This window comes from Trachurus japonicus, chromosome 11 (assembly GCF_045865225.1).
Source record: "Trachurus japonicus isolate A0001 chromosome 11, Traja_1.0".
Taxonomy (NCBI): domain Eukaryota; kingdom Metazoa; phylum Chordata; class Actinopteri; order Carangiformes; family Carangidae; genus Trachurus; species Trachurus japonicus.
In genome coordinates, this window is record NC_140917.1 from 25,645,642 (window position 1) to 25,668,632 (window position 22,991).

The window sequence follows — 22,991 nt, forward strand, 5'->3', positions numbered from 1 at the left end:
CTAATATAGATACAGAGCTAAAATAAAAGTGTTGCTTAAAAGTTTAATGCCTATTCACATAATTTCTTTTAGACTGCTATGTAAACAGCTGATAATGCTAATCTTGGCTATCTAGTAGTAGTAGAACTTACAAATATTATTGTGCCTATGCTTGTACATGTTTGACGTTGACTTAAATTGTAAAGGTTCATTTAATTTCCTGCCGAAGGAAACACTTACTGACACTCATGGGTTGGTGTTTGATTTTTGTTTCACTCCGTCTGGTTTGGAAAAAAAAAATCATTTAAATTCATGTCACAAAATGGACGTTTGATGGATAGCCTTTCTTTCTTACAGTGCCCCAGTGACACACGGCTGTAGCCTTAGGCAATCACGCTCCTGAACTCCATTGTTCTTTGTGTCAAAACAACAAATAGGTTCACTGAGCAGAGGACAAGTGTGATTGCAGATTGGACTGGGCACACATGAAAATGAGGTAATTAATTTGAAATTCTTTAGACATTTTGGGCCTTTAATGCCCTGCTTTGAAATAGCAACAATAATAAGCAGGAAGAATTATGCAAAAACAAGGTTGCAGGACTTCTATTCTTGCTTTAGGGCACTGATTACAAACACAGAGAGCAGCCCATGTGTCCTTACTCTGGGTTTGTTGACGAGTAAGAGGCACTTGTGGGCCGTGTTGTGGTCATTCATGGGCCCTCAGGAACATATTATTACGGTAACAACACTCTCACAGTGAAAAGGAAAAAGTGTGCTCTCCGAATCGTGTAAACAGGTTTAAAGATCATCATTACTAGTTGCGGGGCAAACTGGGGAGACGGCTAAAGCTGGAAAGCTTGCGCATTAGTTGTGTGAAAATCCTAGTTTAAAAGCCAATTTCAAACAGGGATTTTGAGTCACAAATGTGACGTGCCTACCTATTACATCTCCTGGCTTTAAGATCCATCTTAATGAAGTTATTTGCAGGGGCTTACATCATCGTGTAGAATATAAGCTTGACTGATCCTCAATTCAGCAGAGTAAATATGAATGATGAGACAATCACACATCCAAGACAGCCTACTTCTTCTCAAATAAAATATGCTGGTGTGCCCATCGAGCATAAAGACGTACTGAGAGAATGTAATTGCATACGATCATTTATTCTGTGTTCAGAAGAGATGGGAGCGATTTGACTTTCTGAAAAATCTATTCTGGGCAGAGTATTGCCCTCACATATGATGCCCATGTTTTGTGAAATATGTATTCCACACCATAGTCTTACACTGATTGTTCCAGTGCGGCTGGGGTGACCTTTTTTGGCTCGGCACCACCTTCCAACCAAGCATGACTCCAAATGTGGTGCCCCGGCTTGAATAAAGAGAGAGAAATCAGCATATTCCCAAACATGGCATCCTCCTGCAGCAAACTATTCTGCTAATAGCAAAGTAATAACTCTTGTCTTGGTAGTGTCCCTGTCATCTGATAATTGAATTGGTAGACAACGCCATGCTGCTGTCACAGTGAGTGCTGGCAAAGAAGATAAGTGCAGTAATGCGTCTTTATGCAGAGGCAACATGTCACGGCAAGTTGACAAAATCACGGTGTGATAAATTAAGAGCAAGCTAGAGTACCGTGTGAAATTTGCTTTCAGATATTTAAGCGGCTCTTTGGCAACTCTCATGATAAGATCTGTGTGTCAGCCACATCATCATGAAGCCATGCATCTTAAGACAATGCCCAGTCACCCAGACTATCTGATGGGCTGATGATTGCAGTCTCTCCCTCCACTAACATCATTCCTGGCTTTTTCCACAGCCTCAAGATACACTTGATGTATTTTGTAGTAGTTTGAGGCTGTGAGTGGAATGAGTCCACATTTGCTGTTACACAATGGTACACTATATTCATTTCCCAGCATTTCAGAATGCAAATTTACATAACACTTCGACAAAATAACACTTCATCTGTCAGTGATGACACAAACACAACATAACTGTGCAAAACCTAAATAAATAGCAAGCAGTAAATGAATGGGAAGGAAGTCATTTTTACAAGTCTCATCTTTTAATGAAAATAGGCTACTTTTCACATTCACAGTAATATTAATAATATTTGTTTGCCTGATAAGTGGTAAAGCTGATGGATTAGAATTACTTCTCAGTTTTAGTTAGAGGAGCTATTTGTAAGTTTTGCTGTAGCTACATAGCATCGTTAGCTGCTGATTCTGCAGTTTAAGAGAAATATTGGAAGCACAGAGTCAAACTTCATTATTTACCTCCATATAGTTGTCATGAGAGCTAGAAATGAGGGTTGCAGACTAACCAGTCACCTTTGTCTTTGTTATGGACTCACTGTACCCTCTAATCGCTTTTTTATTTGTTGTTTTTGAACTAGGAATGTTGGCTAAGATTTACCAAACTAAATATTTTTCATGTTGAGGCAGGTGGAGAAGAGAAGGCCGGAAGGTTTAGCAGATATTTGAGATGGGGAAGTGCAAACATTGACCAAATAGATCAAGTACCGGTGCAGAATGATGGAGAAATTGTCCCATGACATAGGAAGGGCCGTAGCTAGGAATTCTGGGGCCCCTGAAAGAATACTAAAGTGGGCCCCTGACTTTTCCACTTTTTTTTCTTAGACTACGTATGTATTGTAATTTTCTATATAGCCCACTTTGTTTTGATGCTAATGCAGCATTACTATGAGTATTAGTCAGGGTCTTATGCAGAATAATTCAGTCATACAAAGATTAGACTACTGGGGTTTTTTGTGGGCCCTACTGGGCGCTGGGCCCCTAGAATTATCATCACCTTTCTCCCCGATACAACGGCCCTGGGGGAAGGGTGTTGGCTGATCCAGGCCTATAAAAAGGTTATCTACCCAGAAGCCAAGGAGACTTTACTCCTGCGAGGACCCCAAGAACTGGTGCAGTTGTAGAACTTATCCATCCGACTTAGAGAAAAAGAGAAAAGACTTGCACTCAGTGATTTGTTCTTGGGTGGTCTCCACACTCTCTGCCATCAGGGTTGGCTGAGCTTGGTGAAGAACCAGCTACCAGAGCCAGAGCGAGCTCATTCCACTCTGAGGAACCTCAGCCCAAACCGTCACCCCGGCAGAAGGGGTTCAGGAAATTCGTGAGCAGCCATCCGAAGCCTGTATCCTCCCCAGAATGGTAAATCTGGTAATTATTCATCAGAGGCAGGGTTGATTGATAGGGAGAAATTGATTTGATAATTTAGTTTTAATACTCTGATGCTGCTCTGTCACTGCTAAATTCCTGCAATAAAAATTCAACCTAAAAGACAAGAGAAATGTTATCCTCATCTTTGTGTCTGAGGGTTTAATTCAATTATCACTGTGATGCTGTCCATGATAGTAGTGTTGGGCGATTTTGACATTCTCAGATCGTCCCAATCGCCCTCCCAGGCGATCGCCGATAGACCTATCTATCGCCGGGGGGGGGGGGTGAGTTTCGCTTTTACCGTGCCCTGCTGTCATGCTGTCATGCATGCGCGCTTCTCTCTCTCTCTCTGTGTGAGGGCTAATAACGGAGAAAGGGCGCTATGATCAATGAACGGAACGCTATTGCGTTGCCGAAAGCCGAAAAATCTATTCGTGGCGGACGTAATTTATTTGTGGCATATCAGTGAACACCTCGTGGGCTGTGACAGGGCTGGCGTCGGCAGCCTAGTCACAGCCACGAAACCAGCTAAACGTGTTTCCTCAAATTTGAGGCGGAGTGGCCACCCTGTTTACCACAGAGATTTTGTGTGCGGTCATATGACTACCTGGCTCCGTCTGATTGGACGTCGCCAGTGGCTGCATTTGATTGGTGAAACACTGTCATTTGACAGAGTATCTGTTGGAAGCAGCCAAGGGGGCAGTTGTCGGTCTGAGAAGTGAAGCTCACTTCCGCGTTCAAAAAACTGTAATCCCCCCGGCTTCCTCTGGGGGCTGGTGTCAGAAGGGAGCATTCTCCATCCCCCATGTTAAAATTGCCGACTTTACATCCTCAGTAAACATGTTAAAAGCCTGGTGTCAGAACGTTTTTTTTTCTCAATCGATAGTTTCTACCCCCGCACACACTCTGAGGGGGGTGAATTTTTTTTACTGTTATTAGGTTAAAACTCTGGCCAATTAGGGCGCGAAAACGTTGAGTGACAGGTCCGGAGCGGTCCGTGGACAGCTGCTTCGAGGCCAGTGGGCGGGTTCTCGGCTGGCCAATCCAACATGGCGCTGTTCAGGCCGCCATATTTGAGTCACAAAAACGACTCCCCAAAACCAATGGGTGACGTCACGGACGCTACGTCCATTCTTTTTACAGTCTATGGAAGCAGCCAGAGAAGCGGCTTCATTAAAACAAAACAAACAGATTGCGCATTGGATCAATAAAAAAAGTAGCGAGTGTGTAAAATCGGCAAGAAAACAAAACATCGCCGATCGTCCTTCCAATCGCCGATAGACGATTGGATCGCCAATCGGCACAACCCTACATGATAGTAAACAGCTAAGCCTTAGTGTGCACAACATCTTTAGGACTCTAGTTTTGTGTCCACTTGGGAATAGTTAAATGGGTCCCTAGGGTTGTTTTTTCCAAACCCTTAAATTTAACCTAGCCAATAACAAGTGCCAAGATCATAAGAGGAGAGCTGCCGTGTCAGGTGACTATTCCTGAGTGAAGGGGTTGCTCTACCAGGGGTAGTGGCTTGGATGAAGGCAGTTAGAAGCTATAGGTCACCAGCTTAAACATTCTCTAGAATTTCTACTCTGGTCTAGCTGTTAAAACTTGAGAACTGACCCTTTAAACGGAGAGCTGGTCCAGTAAAAAGCCTTAGTAAAATGGGCTAAATACCAGGGATCTAACAGAAAATACTCCCGCACACTGTCTACACTTGCAATAGATCAGTGGTTCTCAACTGGTGGGTCGGGACCCAAAAGTGGGTCGTGGACCCGTTCTGGATGGGTTGTGGACAGCTGGTCAAAAAAGTAAATAATATTTAATGCACATCTGATGTTGGACATGTCTTTTATTTTGAAAAATAACTTATATTGAAAGGCACGGGTCACGTGAACACATTCAGTTGTAATGGTCCTCCTCAGTTTCTTATTATTTGCTCTGAATGCAGAGATATCAGTTTCTTATTAATGTGGCCTGAATGCAGTGAAAATACCTTGTTTTGTTTTGTGGGTCTTTATTTTGTGCAATTTGTTATTTATTCACTTATGTGAATATGCTCTGAATGCAGAGATGCAGTAGAAGTCAAATATATCGTTTTGTTGGTCTCCATGTTGTGCAGTTTGATATTTTTTTTATTCACTTACATGCAGTTGTCATGGTCCTCCTCAGTTTCATTCATGTGCTCTGAAATGCACTTTGCTCAATAAAGAGCAAAATGAGTTTTTAAAGGCTTAAAAAAAAAATCTGGGTTTGAATTCTATAAAAGTGGGTCACGACTTAATGACCATGGGAAAATGTGGGTCCCAGAGTGAGACTAGTTGAGAACCCCTGCAATAGATTATGATCAGGTAGTCTTACGATGTAGAGTGAAACAGAAATGTAACAGCCTGGAGCATCTTAAATAGTCTGGGTGAGCCACGTGGACCAATCATACACTGAGATGAGTAAAATAAAATGACAGCATGGCACTATCAGTAAGCAACACGAATAGACAATGAAACTTGACAGGGACAAGTGAAAAATAGAATAACTGTATGAAAGATTCTGCTATTTTTGCCATTTATTTTGATATTTAAAGGTCGTGTGTCCACTGGGAGTTCCTGTAACCTTGCCCTTTATTATTTTGATATCAAACACACAGTCAGACTAACCAAGGCATTCAGTTGCCCATACTTCTTCACAAAGGTTATTCATTAATATAGGCTATGTAAAAGGGTTGGGTTAGGGTTAGGGTTAGCATGTGACATCAACACAAACCTAGCCTATACTGTCACCTTCTTTTTTATTTAGGCCTACATGTATTTTCACATGTTAATGGTAAGGATGCCTATGGAAATAAGTATTTATAACTGTGACAAGTACTTGATGTATTCATTATGCACCATGACTCATGTCCATGTTCACTGTCTTTGTCTCCATTGTGTTGCATTATTTAACTGACTCCTGTTTGTTTTCACTATATTATTCATGCAGGTACCATGATTACAGTGTGGTGGTGCTCCTCACCTTCATGTTCCATTTTCCATTACAATTAACTGATCATGATTTGAGACAACTGTGTCCTGGGCCAGTTGTGTTTGTTGTTTGGTCTAAATTGTTCTCGCTTATCTCCTCTGTGTGTCCGAGCTACAGGAGAGATGAAGTGTGATTCCACTATCTCTGTGCCTTCAACTCCATAAAGTTAGCTCTATTTTCACATTACTAGATAAAACCATTGACTTTATGTCTAAAATGTACTTTTTAAAATCTGCAATCAGATACAACCTGAAAATGAGTACGGTGTGTTCTGAGTTTCCAGATAAGATGCCTGAAAATTTTAGCGACCGCGTGCATTGGTCTGTCAATTAACATTTTTGAGATGAACAAAAAATATAATTTGAATCCAATCTTATTACAACTTGGGAGTGCATCAAAGAGCATATCTTTTATTAACTGTTATCATTGGAAAGCACAGAGCTTATTTTTGTCAGTCAAAGGCAGATGCAATGGCTCGTCTTATGACTCAAATCTATTTTACCGACGCAATCTGCTGAACAAACAAGAGGCTTTAACCGATAGGCCAATGTCGTTCAATATTCATAATAGTCTATAAAGAAGGCTTTAGAGGATGTGGGTGAATTGCATTGTGGATATCTGAAAGGCAGTGGTTTTCAGTCTCTGCTTACAGCGACTGGACTGTTTTTCTCTTTAGGAATTAGCATATTCCACCCCTGCAGCCTGCGGCTCCATCTACAGATCAGTATTTATTCTTAAGTCTTAACCAAACATGCAAAAAGACGACCAAGACTCGGATCTTCGATTTATCCAGCCTGGATATACTGCATTAACATTGATGTCTCAAGTCTGTAAGAGAACTCTGTTGTTATACTTAAAGGTCCCAAGTAGCTTAATTTTATCATGAAGCCAACAGTTTTGCAGCAGATAGCACACCAACACCCCCTCAGAGAAAATCTTGTCATGTTTTCCATCTTTTCCAATTCATTCTCTGCAGAGCTGCAATTAGAGTGACAGATTACAGGGAGCGACAAACTCCTCTCTTGTTTCCTGCCGCCCTGAGGCAGGAAATAAACATTTAAATACTCATACTACATTATTTTTCATCTGTTGCTTTGTTAAGATAATTTTCTCAAGTATTTATGGAGTGCAGAGTGAGAATGTGCGAAGTCAAATCTCCTGTCACACTTCTGAGCCGAGATCAAACCGGGACAAAGCAGACATGTGACGGAGAGAGACGGGAATACAAAGCACAAAAAAAACAAAAAGAGCGCTTTGTCTTGTGTTTGTCTGCCAGATGAATTAACTAATTATAGAAGGCACATAACAGGATGGATGGATGACAGATGATGCAGCTAGTGTGATTACATGTTTGTCTATTTGCATAACAACACAGAGCCTAGACATTCAAACTAAAACTTATATGTGGTCAGTATGTGGTTTCCAGGTGGCTCTATTATTCATGACTGTATATTTTTCCCTCTCCCCCCTCATCTCCTGTCATCTTTCAAACATGGTAAAAATAAGCATGGAATAAAAGCATTACAACTGGTGCAGAATGAAAATTAAAGGGTAATTTGGGCCTTCATCTGTTATGACCATTAAGTCATTGATACACAGCAGCAGCAATCTTAAGGTTTTACCCTGAAATCATGTGGGTTAGATAATCTGACAAACTTCATCATTAAACTGTGGTTGGAACAGTGTCATCATCATCAACAGAAGTTTTAGCCAAAACCACAAAAATAAAAGTCAGTATGAAAAGAAAATGGAAATGAGTCTCGAATCCAAGAGAGTGAAAAGGATTCTATTGTCAGTGAGGAAAAATGAGTAAATACCACTGCAAATGTCAAGAGTGTGCGACTGTGTTATTCTTGCAACCGCACCAAAGACTGAAGCGCTAACTGACCTTATGATGAAATCGCTGGAGTCGATGAGGCCGCCGTACCGGGAGCCTTTAAGGTTCCCAGAGTTCCCCACCACGGCGCAGGACCTGCAGCGCTCGGGGCTGGCGTCCATGTAGAGCACCTCATCAGGGATGACTTGGAACAGCTCCTCCACCACTTCACTGAAGTTGGCCGGCTGCCGCTCTGACTGCAACCACTGGTGACACAGCAGAGACAGGCCTCAGAGACAGCCGCGGCTCTAGGGCCACTTTAAGTAGAAGTGATTGAACAAGGGCAGCGGAGCTCGAGACACCGAGCGCATTTCTGAAATAACCTCAGGGGCAGCTTAGCTCCGTCTGTGGGGGCTCTTTTGGCCTGGCCTTCTACTGGTGGCTTTGAACTAGGAGAGACAGCAAAATAAATGCAGGAATGTGTGCGAGACTCTGTATGCCGTAACCGTTACATATTGTGCCGCGGCAGCTGGAAACAGAACGGATACAGAATGTTCTGCTACAATCTCACATGAGCTTTTAATGCAGTGTTACAGTGACTCACGGTCTAAATATTTTTATGACGCCTTTTCCTCTGTGCCAAGTCTGCAGGAATCCTGAAACATTTTTTACATTATATTTGGCATCAAATAATGGTGACACATAGCTTTTAAAGGGATAGTTCAACATTTTGGCAAATTGGCCCATTGCCATAATCCTTATAGTCTTACGTAGTAGTAGGTTCGTTACCTTTAAAGGGATAGTTCACCCAAAATTCAAATTTCACTCATTATCTACTCACCCTCATGTCGACTAAGGGCTGGGAGAAGTTTCAGAGTCCCTACCTTCTCTGAGTTACAGCGGGGCTATGACGGTTGAGAACGGAGCTCACTTTTCTTCGTCCAAAAAGACACACCAAAAAACATCCAAATACCTCCACACAGCTCGTCTGTAATGTCCCTCTTGTACTGAAGCCCCAACATGAGAAATTGTTCCGAAAAAAAAAAAATTTGTCTATATTTTAAGCTTGTTTATAGCGGAGGCTCCCAGTGTCTCAGTCTCAAATCTTGCGCAATTTGCACTGAATCCTGCGAGATTTGCACAGACACAGGCAGCAGGCAGACACTGGGAGCTTCCGCTATAAACAAGCTTAAAATACCATCATGCAGTGCTGCACAGAGCCCCATTGTAACTCAGAGAAGTCACAGAGGACTCTGAAACTTCTCCCAGCCCTTAGTCCACATGAGGGTGAGTAGATAATGAGTGAAATTTCAATTTGGGTGAACTATCCCTTTAATTGTCGGTGCAAACTGTTTTTAGAACGGCAGAGCAGAGCCATGAGCTGCACAGATCTACACTTCGGAGGCTAATGGAATTTCTTGGTTTCCCTCATCAAACTCATCAAATACACAATCAATGGACAAGTTGTGACCTGCACATTCACCACACTATAAGATAATAATGGAACGTCACGAGATGGAGTTGTTTTTGAGATAAAGTAATGCAAAACAGTTGATGCGCGTTCCAGTTGAGCAGTTTTTCAGCAAGCAGTCTCTGCATTTGCCTCGAAAACAACTTGTAACATTTCGTTATTACCTCATAGCGTGGTGAATGTGCAGGTCACAACTTGTCCACCAGAGCGTTGTGGAGTTGTTGGATTGTGTATTTTATTAGTTTGATGAGGGAAACCAAGAAATCCCATTCACCTCCGTAGCGTAGCTCTGAGCAGCTCGCATCTCTGCTCCACCGTTCTAAAAATAGCTTGCACCGACAATTAAAGGTAACAAACCTACTCCTATACTATAGACTATAGGGGTTATGGCAATGGGCCAATTTGCCAAAATGTTGAACTATCCCTTTAATCACAATAATAACATTCTACCATAGCCTGATTACATATCAGACACGTTCCCTGCCTAATGAGAAGCTCTCCTTTCTACACATTACACTTAGCGGCGGAGCATGTAAGCTTTGACGTCTCTCTGGAACAAAGAGGCCGGTACACCTGGAGGTCGTGACCTTGCCTTGCAGCAGCACAGCCCGGACCATCTGGCTGGACTCGCGTCGATACGTGACACTTGCCTCATCAGGCTCCCTGTGAGGAGCACATCCTGAAATGAGTAGTGACAGGAGGCAACCTTGCAGTAATTTTTCTATTCTTGCCTCTAATTGGACACAGTGTGAGGTGAATGTGAGAATACGGAAGGCACTGGATGTCTTCCAGATCGAGGTAGGATAATTCCGTGACATTACATTTGTCAATAGGCTTTTCTAATTTAGAGAGATGTACTTTAATAATTGGATGTACAGATAGTACAGTATATATTGGTTTGACAGAATTAAATTAGGTCCCGGTGACTAATTAGGTCTATAGCTGACATGAATTTTAATTTACAAGAACGTGGATTTAAAAAAAGAAATTGCTCATAAAACATTTTTACAGCTATTGTATCTATAAATTCTTGGTTACATTTTTTTTAATCTCCAATGTGTTTTATGATCCCAGTGGATGACTGGCCAAATGTACTTTGCATTACATCCATTATGAATATTTCCAGTGGACCTGGAGCTGGAGCTTGCAATGAGGAAATAATAGTAATATTAGATTTTGAGTGTCATCACTGGTATAAATCATTCAGGTGACATGATCCATTACAGGGGAAGACAGAGATAATAACACCACCTGCAGTGTCAGGTTCTAGTAAAAAGCTAAGTAACTGTTTCTATTTTTTATTAATTTTTTGGTTTATATTCATTTTGCTACCTTCATTGCATTCCAAAGCAAAGAGAAGGTGTTATCTCTAATTGGAAAGAAACAATTTACTACATGTTTTCTTTATCTAAATAATACCACGAGGTGACCATTAAAGAAGCACTCCAGCAAATTAGTATTACACCTCCATAAAATTGAATTTGCACTTTAGAAACTGATTAAAAAGGAATGGAAATCAAAGCGGCAAGCTACCTTTCAGTTCCTCGCATGAAACAGACTTTGTAGGTGCAATTCACAATAAAACAACTGAATCACATCTTTTGTTAGACCCTCTTCATGACCGATAAAAGTCTGATATATTCATCTGATATCCAACACCTTCAAGCCAGTCAGCAACATGTATATCCCAAGGCCATGATATAACTGATAAAACACCCACTCACCCTTCAAACAGTCTCACGCTTTCTTTATATTCATTCTTCTTTATTCTTTACTTTTCTTTCTAATGTTTAATGTTGGCACGAAAAGTATATAGGTGGAAAACAGAAGGTAAACACAACATGTTCTTCTGGTAACTGGAGAAAGGCAGGATACTCAAGATTTTATGAAATGTTTTAATATTTGAAGGCTGCATTTAGTCTTGACTGTTGTGAAAACCCACATATTCATGAACAGTTTGCCTCATATTTGCAGAATATTTGTGTGTTTTTTTCTGTCAAACTGAAGAGCACAGATTGCTCAGGGTAAGTTGAGGGTGAAGGGTTGTGTTATCGGCTATACATTGACTTTATAATGCAAGATGTGTCTCTCCCCTCAGCTACAGATTTAGGAGAGATGCTGGGAAAAAACAACAATTTCCATATCCACCATCTCACTTGTTAAATGTGAACAAATTGTGCGTGGGAGTTTGCTTCACAACCTGATCCTGGTGAAAATCCCTCGGATTCGGAACAATCAATGTGGCGAAAAACAAACACTTCTTGGGAGCATTACAGCAGAGTGTGTGATCGTGGTTTTTTTTTGTTTTTTTCGTCTAATTCATGGATGGGCTTTGTTTTCAGCACCTCATCTGCTCTCACAGGCTGAATTTGCATGTTCCCCCTCAGTCCTCTGTTGGATCACACTGCAAATACCTGAAAACAATGGCCCATAATCCTTACCTGCCACCATTTAAAGGTTTCATCGGAGAGGACGCTGTTCTCCCTGGTCATCAGAGGGTGGACCGACTGATTGAAGTGCTCGGCGAACCAGGGGTCGTCCTCCAGCTCCGTCATGCAGCGCTGACAGCCGCACGGCCCTTTGGAGAAGAAGTTGTCGGACAGGCGGAAGGCGTACTTGAAGAAGTAGAGCGAGGGGTCCCGGAGAGTGTAACTGAACAGGAACGTTGTGAAGGTAATAACGCAAAACAGCACGGCCAAAGTCCTGATCCTTCTCCTCTTGGGCAGAGACATGTCGTCGCAAGTCAGAATCAGTTGGCCGGGAACTTTGGGACAGCGATGGGCAAAAATAGCATCATGATAAATCTAGAGTCCCAAAGGTGGGAGGGAAGAAAAAAAACAACCCTGTTGTTGGCCACATATCTCTGTTGGTGAGAAAAGATCGAACCCCGTTGTTCTTATCCTCCAGGAAACACAGCGCAGGGATAATGAATATCCTCAGTCAAATCCATCCATATGTTTCCTTTTGCAGATTTTACATAAACCCCATGAAGGTAAATCCACTGCCGGGTGCTGTCGGCTTTAATCAGATTCAGCCACTTTTGCTGACTGTTGGGATGTTGACTCTGCGAGGTCAGTGACTGATGTGTCATTCATTCTTTAATGATCCATCTAGAAGGCAAATAAAAGGACATTTCTGTGACACACACATAGAAGAAAACATTAACAGGAAACATCCTCTGAACCCTGAACACTGTGTTGCACTGCTGTTCTTAAACTCCACAGTACTAACAGTTAGGAAATGAAGCGGTGACATCAGCCCTACAGGTTCCCATTTCTATGCATGGTTGTTTTCAGTTTGCTTGTTTTTTTATCCTTTTTCAAATTACACAGGATGTGTTTCAGTCTCCCAGCTCTTAAAAAGACCATCACACACCAGAAATGTCTGCATTGATTGTGAGGATTATTACAGCTCTGGAACAAACAGGCAACAACCTTAATCACCCACTCTGCAGTTAGAGATCTGTCAATAACTGGTAACGGCCTCTGTTATCTGAGGTAAAATAAAAGTCCAAATGTGCAAATCTTCTTTACTAACTGGGATAATACCAAAAAGGATTCATTAGTGCAGTGCCACATTTACAAATGCAGTTTTAGATAGTGTACGTTAGGGAAATAGTCTGCCGTCATTTTGCCCTCTTTCCTGACGCTTTCACCCAGGCTGTTCTGTAAAAGCTTCCAGTTCCACACATTTTTTATTTCCCCCACACCAGCTGTAGGTGATATCCATGTGGAAAGACTGTACTCATCAAATGTGGAAAAAAAACAGACACTGCAATTAGACTGTGGAAAGTATATCTATATACTTAGTCTCCAGGGCCAATACACAAGTATCCAAAACTGCATTTCCTCAAACGGCCACTTGAGACTGACTACAAAAGCAGGACTCCAGCGATCAGTTTTACAGCAGAAATCAAGGCCTAGTCCGCACGAACACAAGTATTGTTGAAACCAATCTTTTTTGGCCTCCGCGGTGCGATAAAATAATATCTCCGTCCACATGAAACCACAAAATCCGCCTCGGATGTCATGCACATGCCAAAGCATTAGGTGGCGATATCACTCCTAACAGGAAGGCCATTTTAGCCAATCACAAGGCTGGAAAAATTCATTACTGGAGTTGCTTATGCTTATTGTTATAGAGCCTTATGATAATTTATGAGTGTTTATAATGATAGTTATACACGTTTATAACACATTATAACTATATTTATAATGTATTATCAATGTGGGCATTGTCCGTTGCGAGTTACTAACAATTACAACATTATAATACCTGACCTTATAAGTCATGATAAAATGCTTTATAGTGTGTTATGATTATTGTCATAAAGCATTATGATCATTTATGAGTGTTTATAATGATAGTTATACAGTGCTATAACTGCATTATAACTCATTATAAGTATGGTTATAATGCGTTATAGAGATAGGCATCAAATAAAGTTTTACCAAACGGGTAAATCACATTTCAGGCAACATTTTGCAATGTATTTATCGCACATATTGATGACACAATGACGATGAAAATAAGACGAATTGGTCAGCCCTAGTTGAAATAAAGACATGTATTGCATGATGTGTTTATAGGAGTATGAATGAACGTGGTACATCTGATAAGAATGACTGGGAACCCTAATCAGTGTTAGACCCACTGTACAGTAGAGCTGGGCGATTAACCAAAAAGTTACAAAATCATCATTGAGAACCTTTCACTTTGCTTATATAGATTGAAATGCTCAATACTTTACCCAGTTCATAAACTGTTCCCTTAAAAAATCCTACCTGCCTCAGCCACGTCCACCATATAGCTAGATGAAAACAGAGCCTCCAGCTACAACTACATAACATCCATACTAACACACAGTACTCTGGAGTTTCAGGCCTTTAGAATATAGAGTTTCTGAAATGATGAATTTCCACTAACAACACAACATGGCAAAAAGTAACAACATCAATTTGTCTAATCACTCGAAGCACATTCGAGCTCCTGAGTACGAGGAGTGCAGGACTAAAGAGAAGAGAGACCAGTAAGTATCAAAGCAACCCTTCATTAATCATACTCAAGGTAAAAGTTTGAAATAATCATGATATTGATTTGAAGCGAAATCAGTCTGCCCTACTACACCGTCTGTAGAGTCTGTGGGAAGCATAAATGTGAGAGACATCCCAGGATAAAATAGAGCAGAGGAATGTTTTTCTTTTTTTTTTTCCCCCAGACCCTGGCTTTTCACAACTGACAAAGCAGCCGTACCTCCTGGGGTTTCATTTTCACCGTTTTTCAAAAGGCCACCTCTCCCTTTAACAGGGCCTCGCTTTAATTCTGATGTGCAGCTGTGTTTAGGCTTTCCACACATGGTGCTATATTTAGCGAACGGCAGATCCACATTGGAGATGAAGCGCTATCATCGCCGCGCACGGGGTGAGAAATACGTCTGAAAAAAAACCCAACAACCCTAGAAACACTCTGACTCTGCCCTTTGCTCTTTAACAATTTCAGAGCCATCCTCTCCAAACAGAGGATTTGTGGGGGGAACTCCATTATGATGAGAGAAAGGCTGCGGGACTTTCCTGATTAGAAATTGATCAGGTCATTCAAATTCCACCCTGGAGGAAAAGCAAAGAGGATTGGGTTTAAGACGGGGCTCAGGAAGACTACGCCGAGACACAGGCTGCCTGTTGATTTCATTCTAGCTATCGGAGCAGAAAAACAAACTGTACAGCCATTTATCAGCAGCACTGACACAGGCCGATGCACAGGAAGGCTTATAAGTGATCCCGTCTGCTGTTTGCAGCTCCGTAACTCACAGCGGACTCGGCGGATTTGCATACAGCCCCACGGCTGGTTATTGTCTAAGGCAGCCGGTTTGACAAGGATACCTGGGGACACTTCTAATGGACACTTCAATGACTACGCCTACTTCTATAAAGCAGGTTGTTGACTCCACTCAGTTTGAAGCCGCTGGCACCGAGGGACCAGGTAGCTGTGAGCTCAAGCTGAATGTATTCTTTAAAGGGATAGTTCACCCAAAATTGAAAGTTTCAGAGTCCTCCGTGGCTTCTCTGAGTTACAGGGGGTCTCGGCGTAGCAGTGCATGTCCATATAACGGTTGCAAATGGATACCAACTGTCTTCGTAACAAAAAGACACACCAAAAAACAAATCAAATACCTCCATGTTGCTCGTATGTAATGTCCGTCTTGTATTGAAGCCCCGAAATGTGAAATTGTCCCCAAAAAAATTAAATAAGTCTATATTTCAAGCTTGTTTGTAGCGGAAGCTTCTCTTCCTGGTTCGTCAAATTTGGACGAACCAGGGTCTGTCCTCTTCTCAGTTCGTCCAAATTTGATGAACCAGGAAGAGGAGCTTTGAGAAGCTTTGGCTACAAAACAAGCTTGAAATATAGACTTATTTAAACATAAAATATGTAAGAATGTGGCCAAAAACGGTTACTGCAGTCAAATTCAAAACACAGCGATCTCGTTTTTTCTCCCAGTCGTAGCGGCAGGTCAGTGGACCAGACCGGAGGCTGAAATGCCACTGACGCCGCCGTGACTGGGAGAGAGCGCTAGGTGGCGCAACATGCCAACACGTAAATTCAAAACATAAACATGATTTGCAGTCTGCAAAAAAAGTCCCTGTTCCCGGTGCGTGTTGGACTCCGGCAGGGCTGCCCTTTGTCACCGGTTCTGTTCATTATTTTTATGGACAGAATTTCTAGGCGCAGCCAAGTGCCGGAGGGGGTACGGTTCGGGAGCCACTTGATTTCATCTCTGCTTTTTGCAGATGATGTGGTCTTGTTGGCTCCCTCGAGCCAGGACCTTCAGCATGCACTGGGGCGGTTTGCAGCCGAGTGTGAAGCAGCTGGGATGAGAATCAGCACCTCTAAGTCCGAGGCCATGGTTCTCGACCGGAAAAAGGTGGCTTGCACCCTCCAGGTCGGGGGAGAGTTCCTGCCTCAGGTGGAGGAGTTTAAGTATCTTGGGGTCTTGTTCACGAGTGATGGGAGAACGGAGCGCGAGATCGACAGGCGGATCGGTGCGGCGGCCGCAGTAATGCGGTCATTGTATCGGTCCGTCGTGGTGAAGAGGGAGCTGAGCCGAAAGGCAAAGCTCTCGATTTACCGGTCGATCTACGTTCCCACCCTCACCTATGGTCATGAACTCTGGGTCATGACCGAAAGAACTGGATCCCGGATACAAGCGGCCGAAATGAGTTTCCTCCGCAGGGTGGCGGGGCGCTCCCTTAGAGATAGGGTGAGGAGCTCTGTCACCCGGGAGGAGCTCGGAGTAGAGCCGCTGCTCCTCCACATCGAGAGGAGCCAGCTGAGGTGGCTCGGGCACCTGTATAGGATGCCCCCTGGACGCCTCCCTCGTGAGGTGTTCCGGGCATGTCCCACCGGGAGGAGGCCCAGAGGAAGACCCAGGACACGCTGGAGTGACTACGTCACTCGGCTGGCCTGGGAACGCCTTGGGGTCCCCCCGGAAGAGCTGGAGGAAGTGTCCGGGGAGAGGGAAGTCTGGGGATCCCTGCTCCGACTGCTGCCCCCGCGACCCGGACTCGGATAAGCGGCGGACAATGGATGGATGGATGGATGGCTTTAGATTTCTTACATATTGTACCTTTAATATTTTTCGGGACAATTTTGCATTTCGGGGCTTCAATACAAGAAGGACATTACATACGAGCAGCATGGAGGTATTTGGATGTTTCTTGGTGTGTCTTTTTGTTACCAAGACAGTTGGTATCCATTTGCAACCGTTATATGGACATGCACTGCTACGCCGAGACCCCCTGTAACTCAGAGAAGACACGGAGGACTCTGAAACTTCTCCCAGCCCTTAGTCCACATGAGGGTGAGTAGATAATGAGTGAAATTTCAATTTTGGGTGAACTATCCCTTTAACAGGTGGCGACCCACCCCCCTCCCACCCCCCCACACCTTTTTGACAACGCACCGAGCGTCATCCCGTTCCCCTGACCTTGTCCAACTGAAGGCTGGCAACCCTGCGCTGATCAAAGTTCGCCATAGCTGAGACAGCAAAGCGTCTGTTCACACTTCAGAGGGGAGAGAAAGATGGGGGGAGGAAGAGAGAGAGAGACGGGGGTGGGGGGGAGGGGTGGCAAGCAGCAGTGTGTGAGCTGTGATTTTCACCCTAATCTTCACTTTTTGAGACGTCATCAGCTTTGCGGGGTGTACTGTAGTTACAGTAAAGTGTTTTCAGTCGGTGCTCTGTGGAAATTGTTTTTTTCTCCCCCAAGCTTATAGGCTATCCACTAGTGGTGGGCAATTTACAAAGACAAAAATCAGTCTCCTGTGTTCTCTGTGCTGCCGTGGAAACCAGCATCCTAGTGGGCGATCGCTCTCATGGGCCGGTTCCACCACGTTACCCAAATGTCACGCCAATTGAACATGTCAGGGTGGTGTCACCAAGGCACCGCGACACAAATCGGACTTGAACGCTGTCACGTCAGCGATAGAAGCTGCAGCGAGTGCACAGAGAGGAAATTAGATGCACGGCTCATTCGCCTTTAATAATAACACAATTAGCGCGTTGGCCAATCGTGTAGGAGCAGCGCCACCCCGCAGAGACGGGTCAAGAGCATCAGTTAATGTCCATGTCAAAACATCGGAAGTTTAAAAGTGTCATCTCGGTGACTTTGGACACGGCGGACTGGTTGGGGTCTTTTCCTCAAACATGCTGATCTCCAGGGATTTACACCCACAGCAGTCTCCAGAGATTTGACTCTGAATGTTGCCAAAAAAGACACGAGGCTCATCGAAAACTGGACAGCTGAAGGGTGGGAAAAATGTCAACGTGTGATGAATCTGATTTCTGCTGAGGCAGCAGATGGCGGGGTTAAGAATCTGACTGCAGCAGCCTGAATCCACGGCCCCAGCCTGCCGTGTGTCAACAGTCCAGGCTGCTGCTGCTGCTGCTGCTGCTGCTGGTGTGGATGGATGGATGGATGTTTTCCTGACACACTTTGAGTCAATCATGGTTTGAGTGACTCAGTCTGTCTGAGCGTTGTTGCTGAACCTGTGGATCCCTATGGTTGCAGTTACCACCAGCAGCAGGATGAAGCAGGAGAGACCTAAACTTACTGCAGTCAATATTCGGCTTAAAGGGATAGTAGCATTTTTTTTTTTAAAGTGGGGTTGTATGATCTCCAAATAGCCCCTAAGTACTTTAATTGCAGTAGAAGACTCTCTACACTCCTCCCGTTAGCAACGCCAGCCCATAGCCCTGCCCAGAGATTTACAACATACAGTGTTGTGAATGGACCCAAAGAAATGGCCTATTTTCGCGGCCTAAAAGAGGTTTACGTGAAAAAAAATACACAGTTCCATTGTTCACTATAATATAATTTTTTCCAGCCCTTCAAAGTGCAGGAAAAACACAGTTTTTATTTGGACCTAACCAACTCACGTATCCCTCTGGCCAGGGTTAGCGCCCGCCGATAATCAGTTGGTTAGCTCCAAATAAAAACTGTGTTTTTCCTGCACTTTGAGGGGCTGGAAAAAATTATATTATAGCGAACAATGTAACTGTGTTTTTTTTTTTTCAGGTAAAACCTCTTTTAGGGCCACGAAAATAGGCCGTTTCTTTGGGTCCATTCACAACAATGCATGTTGTAAATCTCTGGGCAGGGCTATGGGCTGGTGTTGCTAACGGGAGGAGTGCAGAGTGTCTTCTACAGCAATTAAAGTACTTAGGGGCTATTTGTAGATCATACAACCCCACTTTAAAAAAAATGCTACTATCCCTTTAAGGTCAATATTTCAGTTTATATGCGTTTACATGCGTGAGCAAACACGGTTATTCCTGTATACATGGTAATTGTAATCAATTGGGATATCCCGATCAAAACAGCGATGCACGGACAACGTCCCGACGCATAGAGAACGTAATTTCCGCTTGTTCTTCCTGTATCCAAAAACAACAACAGCACGGCAGATAATGATTTTGAAGTGAAAGAATTGAAGTGATGACTGAAGTGATTTGTTTCCTCCCTCCAAAGGTGTGGTGTTATCTTGTTACCTAATAATGTTGTGTTATTATCTCATAGCGTGGTGAATGTGCAGGTCACAACTTGTCCACCAGAGCGTTTTGGAGTTGTTGGATTGTGTATTTGATGAGTTTGATGAGGGAAACCAAGAAATCCCATGAGCCTCTGTAGCGTAGCTCTGAGCAGCTCACGGCTCTGCTCCACCGTTCTAAAAATAGCTTGCACCAACAATTAAAGGTAATGAACCTAATCCTAAAACTATAGGGATTATGGCAATGGGCCAATTTGCCAAAATGTCAAACTATCCCTAAACTTCTACATGAATGCATGTTCTGGATCCAGCTCTTTCCTTCTATTCTTACTCTTTTTATGATTTGAGAGTATTTCCCCATCTTTGTTGGGCATAAGATTTGTTCAGAATTAAATAAAAGCCTGTCCCATATAGACGCCTGTCTCAAATATAAGCCGGGTCAGTTCTGCAGTTGAGGCAAATAAAAGCCCTCACTTCTATTTGAGAATCTACGTTATGTTGTGGACATGGAGCAGAGTCTCAGAGGAAAGTTTCCAACATCTTGTGGAATCAGTGACATAAAGAACTGAGGCTGCACTGAGAGCAAAGAGAGGCTGCACCTAATACAAGTACGGTATTCCTTTTGAAGTGCTCAGTGAGTCTATATCTCAGGTACCCAAGAAAATAAAAACACTGACATACTCTGAAATGAGGATAATATTCTCATATTAGATACGTCTTCAAACATTCCTTTGCGTTGTAGGAATTAGAAATCTTACCAGCTATCTCACTGCTTTTATTATTGCGGTTAATTTATGAATATCAAGCAAATGCGAGTCCCAGTTTTAAGTCTTGTAACTCAGGCTTTGTGCGGTATTGTGCTTAATCAAATATGAAGCCGTATTCTTTCTCTAATAAACAATGAAACCGAGGAGAGTTTACGGGGAGTCGGTGGTTAGAAATGGGTGCGAACTTTCCCTCGCTCTCATTGATCGAGGCTTTAACAGCTGAATAAGTTTTAAAATCCATCACTGATGCAGCTTGTCGCAGAGAGAGTGAGAACACCCGTTTTTTTATGAAGCCATTACTTGTAAAGTCAACGCAGCGTTGCCGCGGTTCCTCCTGTGTCCCCGCTGTGCTCACAAAGTGGCTGAACTCAGACCTTTCACTGTGTGACTGACTGATAAGAAGCCTCTCCTCAACGTTATGTATTCCACATCTGAAAAGAGGCTTCATGTATAAATGAAGTAGCATAACTGCCCAGTTTTTTTAAATACGAACACTATTACAGTATGTGACAGCGAGAAATAAGAAAAACCCCCAATGTCTGCTTTCATCTGCTTTCAGCATCTGAAACTGAACCAGATGGGACGAATAAAAAAAGAAGATGTTAAAGGCAAGCGAGAAGAAATCCAGAGGGATCCTCTGTGAAATTCCTGCTCCATAACTAATAATATCACTCAGAGAATAAAAAATGAAAAAGCTCCAGATTTTTACATTTGATGGCATCACATCTTTGAGTCTTCATGCTCTAGTCTCGGGCTTTGGTGGAGAGTATTTCATTTTCACAGATATTGACTTTCAGTCAGTGCTTTATTTTAATAAAAAGGGAGGCATGGTTCTGTTTGCTGCTGGAGCGCATAAAGAAGATTGGAGGATCACGGGGAGACTGAAGGCGTGGGCAAGATCTTTTCACAACATTTGAATAAAAGGGAAGAAATTGTTCTGAAATCAGTTCGCAGATATGAAAGTGATAGCAGGTCAGTTCTCAGATGTATTTAATTAAACCGAAGGGGGACGGCATGAAACCAAATACGACAATCTTTACTTTTAGTGCTCCCAAAGCCTTAAATCTAAAACTGTGTTTACTGCAAGAGAAAGCATCAGACTTCAATCTTTTTATTCCCATGATTCACAGAGGGATAGTGTGGCACTCGCAGGGCTGGAAATAGTCCCTGACCCCTGGTTTCATGAAACTCTTTCAAAATCCAGTGGAGTGCAAAGTGGTCAAATTTAAAATGCAGCTGTTTATCTAGCCCCTGACATTTTGAAGGTGAGAGGTTTATTTATTTATTTAGTTCCGTGCACAACAGCAACGTGTTGTGTTATTTTATGCATTTTTTAAAACTGCGTAGAGTGTGCTTTTCTAGCTATTGATGTTGACACATCCTGATTTGTGTGTGTGTGTGTATGTGTGTGTGACCAGTGTCCTCTCTTAGGTCCTCAGAGGAAACAAACTACACTTCATCATCAAAAACAGCCACATTCAAATTGACTGTGTGCTCTTGTTTTGATCAATATTATTAACACGTTTTTATTTTTTTTTACCCACAATTCCCATGAAGACACTATCGTTGACAGATCCTATTAGGAGTCCAGTCTTTGTAACTGAAGCTTATTTACAAGTCATGTGTCAGACAGCTTCATTGTATTATTGTCTAGCAAACATTAAAAACACATCATGGACATGGACACTACAGTCACCTATACACCGTCCTACTGCTGGTGCACCAAGTGTGTGTTAATCCGCAGCAGAAAATAGTCCCAAACAAATATATGATCGACTCCTGTTTTGAGTGGTGCTTGGTAAACCGCTGCAGTGTCCGGCTGTTTTAGGAAACTATCAAGCTGTTTTTGAAAATGACATGAGGCAGTGTTTTTGTTCTGTTTGAATTTTTACCATTCACAGGAACTAGCGATGCGTGGATCACAGTTATATCTGTGGGTACTCTCGGGTCATAAAGCTTCACATTGTGGTTACCAGTGGATGAGTTGCCCATGGGTGAAATATTATAATGTATGAGGAAAAATATTAATTACATTCCTTTAAATGTGAACACAATTAAAGCTTCATTTGAATTCGACTCTGCTGATTCATTATATTGGGCAGCTACCGAACATTATGAGCTTTTAAATTGTTTGTGTTGAGGAAGCAGCAGTGACATTCAGAATTTTAATGTCACAATTTCTTCAAGCTATTGTGCAAATAAAAATACGTGTTGCCATTTTCTTTCATTTTACTTTACAAAAATGTTTTAATTTAAAAAAATTCAGATGATGCATCACTGATAGTAATCAATGGATTAAATCGATCTGTCGAGTTCTTGTTGTGCTGTTTGTCTTCTCTGTGTTTTATGTCATTGTAATGAAATCTTTTTCGTGTAAAATGCCAGAGGACAGCGGATGAAAATGAGCTATTTGCTAAAAAATAAAAATAAAAATAAAAATGAACAGGCTTCAGCTGAGAGCCATGAAGTTTGGATTAATGAATTATTGGTTTTCTGGACAATGTTTGCTGACACAAAGAGCAAGTTCTAAAACTAGCAGCCTATGATGATTTTATAACATGTCTATATGAACAATAATCTCAATCTACCACTTAGGTCACAATCTACTACAATATATCTTTTGTTTGAAATCTTGGTTTCAAATATCAAATACTTTTCTGTAACAATATTACTAATGGAATAAGGCAATAAAGTTGAATTTTGGATTTAAAGAAGAGAGTT

General features: G+C 42.4%; 1 protein-coding gene and 1 pseudogene across 4 annotated transcripts in view; one reads left to right on the top strand and one right to left on the bottom strand.

Annotated features, from left to right (window-relative positions):
* The window catches only part of LOC146978930 (lactose-binding lectin l-2 pseudogene), a 451,990-nt pseudogene that overhangs the window by 117,467 nt on the left and 311,532 nt on the right, over positions 1-22,991 (top strand). The gene's annotated exons all lie outside the window — the stretch shown is intronic.
* The window catches only part of LOC146978935 (CMP-N-acetylneuraminate-beta-galactosamide-alpha-2,3-sialyltransferase 1-like), a 78,839-nt gene that overhangs the window by 19,301 nt on the left and 36,547 nt on the right, over positions 1-22,991 (bottom strand). For all 3 annotated transcript variants that reach the window (XM_085792004.1, XM_085792005.1, XM_085792002.1), the window contains 2 exons: positions 11,904-12,572; positions 8,064-8,257 (listed from right to left, as the gene is read on the bottom strand). In XM_085792004.1, the coding sequence (XP_085648130.1) occupies positions 8,064-8,257; positions 11,904-12,194 (485 nt within the window). In that variant the 5' untranslated portion in view covers positions 12,195-12,572. The remainder of the gene's footprint in view (positions 1-8,063; positions 8,258-11,903; positions 12,573-22,991) is intronic.